We start from the raw sequence: 7,787 nt of genomic DNA on the forward strand, positions 1-7,787 counted from the left end.
ATAAGATCTCATTTAAACCAAATACCCCTGAATTTTATTTTAACCCAAGCCCGTGAACTAACAGTTTAATTAAAACAAAAATTGAGCAAAAAAAAACTCATCGTCTTTCCGTAAAAGGGTCGTTTGGATTTGCGACTAGAAGTAACTTCATTTCAACCTAAATTAGCTATAGAACCTATGTCTTTAAACAAAAACGTTTTTTTGGGGTTAACAAAATGAACTAAATTATTTAATTTACAAACCGAGCAGAAAAATGTATCTTTCAACCTTCTCTTATTGAAACATAAAAAACCCTAGATGTCATGAAAACTTTTTTTCCGTTTATAATTATTTATTAAACTTTTTTCTTTTGTTTTTTTTTATTTCAAAAAGGGCTTTTAAATGAATCGTGCCCTTTTTACAAAATTTTTAAAAATTGATTCATAAATTTTACAAAATTGTTTTATCACATTAATTCGCTTTTTATTCGATGTCTTCAGATTAAAAATGATATTTAAAATGATATAAAACGGGTTTTAAGGGGATCTAAAACCCCCTTTTGTTAAATGAATAACTTTTCAATGTAAAAAAAAATGGCTTTTTTCAAACCCCTGGCATAATAAAAAGAAAAAAAATAAAAAAAAACAAATTAATTCCCAAGAAAATTAATATTTTGTTTTTAAAAACCGCCCTATAAGTCCATGTAAGACCTTCTAATTTTTCCTTTTGTTTGTTTTTTATAAAGGGGCCCTTTAAATTTTTTTTTTTTTTTTGATATTTTGGTTAAAAATCCCAATAATAATTTTTACAATACCCCTCATCGCATGAAAAAAACGGAGATTTTTTATCCCAACATTTTTCTTTGTTTGACAAATAAATGGTTTTTATACAGCTTTAAATATTATGCATTCCCCTTGATTTTATTTTTTAATTTGACAAACCAATTTCATGACAAGTATTTAAAATTGAGAAAAATTTGCGAAAGTTTTTTTCTTTTTTCCCAAAAAAAAGGAAAAGACAAACCGAGGGTTATTTATTGCGTTTTATTAAAATTAAAGTATTGAGCATTAAAACTATTTTGGGTTATCACTATATTTTTTTTCGAATTGACTTCTTCAGTAACATTTGCGTAGAGTTTTTCCTATCGCGTTTTTTTTATCTATTCGATATCGATTGGGGAAATACATTTTCCCCTTTTCTTTTTCGGTTAACATGGGCCTTCTAAAAAAACATTTATCTTTTTATTTTTTATTTTCTGTAAATATAAAATTTAAACTTTTCTGCTTCTTTTTTTTCCATTTCGAAAGATGTTAATACGTATTTCCTTAAATCCTTTCCCTATAAATCGACTTCATATTTGGGTTTTTTTCCCTTTTTTTAACCCCTTTCCTTCTTTTAAACTTAGCAAAGATTAATATTCTTTTTAACAGTTTATCTTCCGTTTCTTAATATATTTCTCCAGAAATATAGATTTTTGTCCACATTCATTCAAACCTGTTGTTCTTCATTTTTTTAAAAATATTTTATCGGCCCCGCACTCCTTTTTTTCTTTCTTCTGTTTGGGTTCCGTGTTTAACGGCCCTTTAAACTCATACAAAATTAGTTGATCCAAATTTTTTTTTTTTTTGTTGTTTTATGTTAAAAAGTTCAAAAAAAAAGTCGGAATATTAGTAGAATGCTTAATCTCATGAAAATTACATCAAAACCTTTTGTTAAACTTTTCCCTAAAGACTCAGTCAATCCCAGTCTGCAAATATTAATTTTGTGTTTTTTTGGGTTTTTTAAAAACTCCGTTTTTCTTTTTTTAGTAGAAACCCCTAATTTTATAAATCGCTTAATTTCCCTTTTTTTCTGTAGGACTTTGTGGGCCCCATTATTCTTATAAAATTTTATTAATGTATATTTGTTGGTTTGTTGTAGAAAAGACCCCAAAATCTACCTGGTTTGTCTGATTTTTCTTTCTTTAGACTTTGATCTAGAGTGCCCCTTTCCTTTTTAATTTTTTTCCCTCCGTTCGACTTGAATTGAACGGGGTTTTTTTTCTTTATTAAAAACTAAAATTAATTTCCCATTTTTCGGAATCTTTTTGAAATGGGGCCCCTGTTTCTATATTCGTTTCCCTATCTCTATGAAAAAAGATTTTTTTAATTTCTTAATATTTTATTCATGGTATACAGCAACCTTAATTTCCGTTCTTGAAAGTAAATATGAAGAAAAACGATATTCTAATTCGGGTTGACTTTTAAATAAAGGGTGTTACATGGGGAATAAAATAACTGATTAATTTTTCAAATTTTCCAAAAACTAAAAAACAAAAATTTTGTGAAGACTTTTTAAAAAAGATATTTAAAAGGGGGACGTAAATATTTACTGAAATTTCTTAAATATGTAAAATTACTGTATTGTAATAAAATTTTGATAATGAATTACAACTGAAATAGCTTAAATTTGATGTAATTGGGTTTTCTTGGCAATGTCAGTAATGTGTTTACAAATTGCTTTACCATATTAACGTTATTTGAATGTATTTTTTTTACGGACCGTTTTTTACTTTTTTATTTCATAAATCTTTGAATATAATTTATTTTAAAAAATAGGTATTAAAAAAATTATATGTGTCAATTTTTTTGGTCCATATAAAAAATTGCTTTATATGTGTGGGAAAAAAAATGGAAAAAAAATATGAACAGGTTCTAGCAAAAATTTTTTTTCTTCACAAAATTTTTTAGCTAATCAATAAAAAAACTGATTTCTACTTTTAAATATTTCTTATCTTTTTTAAATATATATAAAAATCTTTAAATTTTATCTACTGTTTTCCGTACAGTGGGGTGGGGGGTTTTTTGCTTTTGGGTATTTTTTTTGGGATTTTTCATGGGGGAAAGAGGGTCAAAAATTTTAGAGGCAGTTTATCCCCGGTTAAAGGTTTAAAAATTTTTCCCAGTTGCTAGGAAATAATTACGGGGTGGAAAAAATCCGGGAATTTTTTGAGAAAACCGACGAGATCTATAAAACAGTGTTTTTAAAGCAGTTTCTATGGAAGGAAAAAAGAAATACAATGGTCGATTTTCAATAAAAATTTAAAAAAAGACAAAGGATTTTTAAATTCACTTTTTTGGTTCGGTAAGACCCCACTCCAAGTTTTTTTTTTTAAAAGCCCTTTAATGTTAAAAATTTTCTCACTTTTTTTATCCAGTGAACAATTAGGAAGGATTTTTAAATAAAAAAAAAGCGGGGGTCACTTTTAATTTTTGCGATCCCAAGACCTTTAAAAAGGGAAAAAAAATTTTATTAAAAATTAAATAAGGGTTTTATTTTGATTTCCACCCTTTTTTCGTTTTGGAGGGAAACATAATTCACTTGAATTTTTTGAATGCGAAGTCATTGGTCTTTTTTAACGAACAAAATAATGGTTTAAACTTTTTGTTGAAATTAAAAATAAAAATTTTTTTTTTTGCAATTAAAATTTAAAAAAAAATTTGGGGTTAAAAGGGGTCTTTTTCGTTTAACCGCCTTTCGGGTACTTTTTTTTGGGGTTTGGTTTTCCGAAGAGGGAGACGGGAAGCCCCAAAAATTAGGCCCCCGTGGGCATATTTTCCAAGGACTGGATTTAAAATAAGACGTAAAATACAGAAAAATTTCTCTGATAAAAGAAGGTTTGAAACTTCATAGTTTATCAACCAAAATGAAATCGGAAAAACCAACTATTTTTTAAAAAAATTTTTTCTTAAAATTTTTTTCCAGTACCCCAGAATGACCACACTAAAAACCAAAAATTTGGGTTTATAACCGATTTTTAAATTCCCCAAAACTAATATTTAAAAAAAAAAAAACTTTTTTCTATAGGAACGACACATTTAAATGTTTAAAATTTCACACCCCTTTTTTGAAATTCCAAAATTTTAAAGTACTGCCTATTGAAACAATGAGAAATTGGGACTGCAAAAACAGAAATTTAAAAAAAAAACCATTTCCCGATTTTAGTAAAATTTTTTTTCCTAAATGACAATGTGGTGAAATTATTTTTATTCCCAAAATATTATATAATTTTTTAATTTAAAAAATAATTTAAAAATCTTTTGTGTTCGTTTTTTTTACAAAATTTTTTTAGTATTAAAGTTGACAATATGGGACTTTTAAATTTTTTTTTACGTTTTTAAAATTTTTATTTAACAATGTGTTTAAGTGATGTTTCCCCCTTTGAAAAAATTTGCAATTTTGAAAGTATTTAAATTATTCATTTTATTCAATTTTTAAAATTAAAAACAATTAAAGTTGTTAATTAGAGCTAATGATATTCCCACATAAATAAAGAATAAGTTTAACCCATGGGGCTTACTTCCATTTGACGGGGCAGTTTTAAAACGTTTTTCCCAAACTTCATCAAAGGGGGGTTGTTATCAATTTGCTCACGGTTTGGGCCAAAAAATTTTTTTTGGGTTTGGCCCCAGGGGCTACCTAGCCTGGGGGTGTAGTTTTTTTTTCTTATATAACAAAATGCACTTATAAAATGTTAAAATTTACTTTGGGGGGTAGATTTTTTTGTGTTAAAGTAAACTTTGGGCGATCCATCCATTCAAAAAAAACTTGGGTTTAAAAAGGGTTTTTTTAAATCTAAATTCGGTAAGAAAAAAAAAAACGACCGCTTTTTTATTTAAACTATTTTTGGGTTTTTTTACACACTCCTATTTTAAAACAACATCGGGCCTCTCACTTTTAAAAAAAGTTTAAAAGGAAAAAGAAAAAAAGGAATCTATATTTTCGTGTATTTTGAAATCAACCCTACTTGCTTTTTTTTATTACCCATAAATTTTAAAAAATTACATATTGCTTTTTGCAACGTGAAGAGGATTTTTCGTATGATAAATCCCAGATTATCTCTTCCCCCATTGGGGTCCAAAACTTGATTTCGAAATGGTTTATCCGGTTGAATCTATCATTTTGGGGCTTTAATCATTTCTTTTTTAAAAAGGTAATGGTTTTTTAACGACCTTTGGGCCATTTTTCAAATTTGGGTAGCAGGGGGGAATCAGCTAAAAGAGAAAATAGGAGAAGGGAGCACACTCTTCACGAAAGAGAGTATTCGAATGGTTCTTACAAGGTGTCGTATACGAGACATAACAGCTCCCACTGCGATGGTCCAATTCAACTTAGAGAGATACCACGGAGGTCCGCACAATTGGGTTGGTGGGCAGATGTCTGGTTTAAATACAGCAGCTCATGACCCCGTATTTTTTCTACACCATGCTTTCGTAGATTATATTTGGGAACTATTTCGTATTCGGCAAGCGAGATTTTGTGGAGTGAACCCGTCGACTGACTATCCTCCTACAATGGGACTTCATGCAGCAGAGCGTCCGATGGATGGTTTTCCACAATATAGAAATGTTGACGGATACCGCAGCTACTGGACACAGTTCTGGTACAGATACGAGCGTTCGCCAACCTGTTCAATGTGGCAGCCATTTTGCGGAAGTCCATACTTACGATGTGACATGGCACGTCAACGGTGTGTCTCTATGGCCAGGATGGGACCTTTTCTCCTTCCCTTTGAGCTGCGGGTTTTGGGAGTTTCTTTTGCGGCTAAATTGGGCCTAGCTCCCAGCATCAGCAATGGAAAGAAACGGTGCACAGGCAGCTATTTGGTTTTTAAACGGGACCAATTTTTTGTGGCGCCCCCTTTCCGACCCTTTAGAACACAAAAATTAGACTTAGTATGGGACTGAAGAAGAGGAGATCACCCAAAACCAAAAATTTGGGAAAAAAAGCCCGGGACATAAAAGTAAAAGGGAAAATTTCATCAAATTTACCCCCAGGGAATTTTGTAGTTGGTCCTTTTTCCCAAAAAGAAACCAAATATTGGGGCCAGACTGAAAACCCAATCCAACAATTTTTTTCAGGGGGAGGATAATTGGTATTGACAAGATTTCCAAAACCCCAAGGAAAAAACCCAAAATATCATTACTTTCTTTTTTCTAAAAAAATGAAAACTTTTTGCCTCGCCAAACTAAAATGAGAAAAATTTTAACGGATGTTCTGATTTATTTCCAAAGCTCAGAACCGTTTATTATTAACGATCACCCCAAATTTTTGGAAATGTGGGCTTTCACCCCCTTTTAAAGGTTCTTTACAAAATTTTTTTGGAAAATCCATTTTTGAATTTTTCAAAAACAGAAGAAACCATTACTAAAAGCACCCAAACAAACCCGGGGCCCTTTAAATTTTCTTTTTAAATTTAAAATTTTTCCAAAAACAAAGATGTATAAAGATGAACCCGGGTGGCAATGCAATTATTTTTAACAGTCTGTCGGCTTGAATTACAATGGTGATTTCTCGGGGCTACCCCCTTATTGATCGAAAATTTACCAGTAGTTTCTAAAACAACCACATTTTTTTAAAAATCACCAGAGAAAAAAAACCCTTTACCGAGGTAGTTTTGTCTGCTTTTTTCTTTCATGGGGGAAACTTTGTGGGCAGGCGTATTGTTTCGTTCCCAAAAAACGTAACCCCCAGAAATTTTTAAACCCTGTTTTTAGGGGCACTGAAAATTTTTAAGCCAGGACCAAAAAGTATACGGACGGACGACAGGAAACCCTGGGCACGTTTTGGCAAAAGGGGTAATATCTGGAGGGGGAGTGCAAAAATGGAAAATTAAGAATCCTTTTTTTATTTTCTGACGATGATAAGGCACCGTGGTTTCCTGGCAACGATGTAAATTTTAACCCAAACCATTTCCTTTTTAAATTTTAAAACTTTAAAAATAAAAATTTTTCGGTTTTTTTTCTCGGAAAAAAGCTTTCCCCAAATTTTATCAAATTAAATTTAAAATTTCAATTTTGACAAAATTTTAAAAAAATAATTGTGGACAGAAAATATCATGTTTTTTTTTATTCATCTGATTGTTTTATTTTTTTTTTTTATTTGTAAAAAAAAAAGTTACATTTTTTTTTTTATGATATCTTTTTTCATTTTTTAACCAAAATAAAAGTATTTCCCGGGGCGGAAAGAAGATAAAAAGTGAGTGAGGTTGGGACAACCCCCCCCTTTTATTAACTGGTTAGAATTCCAAAATAATTTAATATTCATATGTTTTTTCCCCCATTTGGTGCCTCTGTCTCCACATTCTTATAAACCATTTTGCTTGTGTTTTTGAAGCAAAAGCTTCCAGTCCTTTCAAAATGTGATTTTCTACAAAAATGGGCACATGACCGGCCCCTTTTTCTATACTTTTCACTGAAAAGTAAAAACTTTTTCTTTGTAGGGGCTGCTTTAAGTACTCTTTATAGTGCAGGTTTTTATATTTTTAAAAGGATGGAGTTTACCAATTATTATTTTAAATATTTAACCCAACTGGGGGTTTTACCCCATTTAACTTTTTAAAAGCAAGGTTTTTATTTCGTTTGGGTCATATTTGGGAAAAGTGTATTTCTGCAAAAAACATGAAATGGGCCCCGGGAAAAATTTAACTAAATAACTCTATCAAAAAATTGGGTATTATTTAAGCAAAAAGTGAAAATTTCCAAACACTGAAAAAGTTTATATGTTTTAAAACCGTAAAAATTTCCCGCTTTTAAGAATACCCGATGGCAATTTAAATTTTAGAACAAAATATTTTTAAAATTCCCGGGTTAAAATTATCAAAAATTTTATTCAAGGGAAATAGTACATAAATTTCAAAGTTTTGGAAAAAAGAAATCAAAATTTTCTTTCAAAGTAAAATGTAAAATTTTCCAAAATTTAAATTTTTCCCGCCCACAAAGATGTGTTTTTATATCTATATATAAAAAAAATACATTATATTTTATATA

General features: G+C 29.9%; 1 protein-coding gene across 1 annotated transcript; it reads left to right on the forward strand.

Annotated features, from left to right (window-relative positions):
- The first annotated feature begins 5,027 nt into the window (after positions 1–5,027).
- Positions 5,028–5,705, forward strand: LOC132745394 (tyrosinase-like protein). The gene has a single exon (XM_060734307.1). It carries the CDS (start codon positions 5,067–5,069, stop codon positions 5,703–5,705), a length of 639 nt encoding a protein of 212 aa, XP_060590290.1. The 5' UTR covers positions 5,028–5,066.
- The last annotated feature ends 2,082 nt before the right edge of the window (positions 5,706–7,787 follow it).

Source organism: Ruditapes philippinarum, unplaced genomic scaffold, assembly GCF_026571515.1.
Source record: "Ruditapes philippinarum isolate M1 unplaced genomic scaffold, ASM2657151v2 ctg2328_1_1_1_1, whole genome shotgun sequence".
Taxonomy (NCBI): Eukaryota; Metazoa; Mollusca; class Bivalvia; order Venerida; family Veneridae; genus Ruditapes; species Ruditapes philippinarum.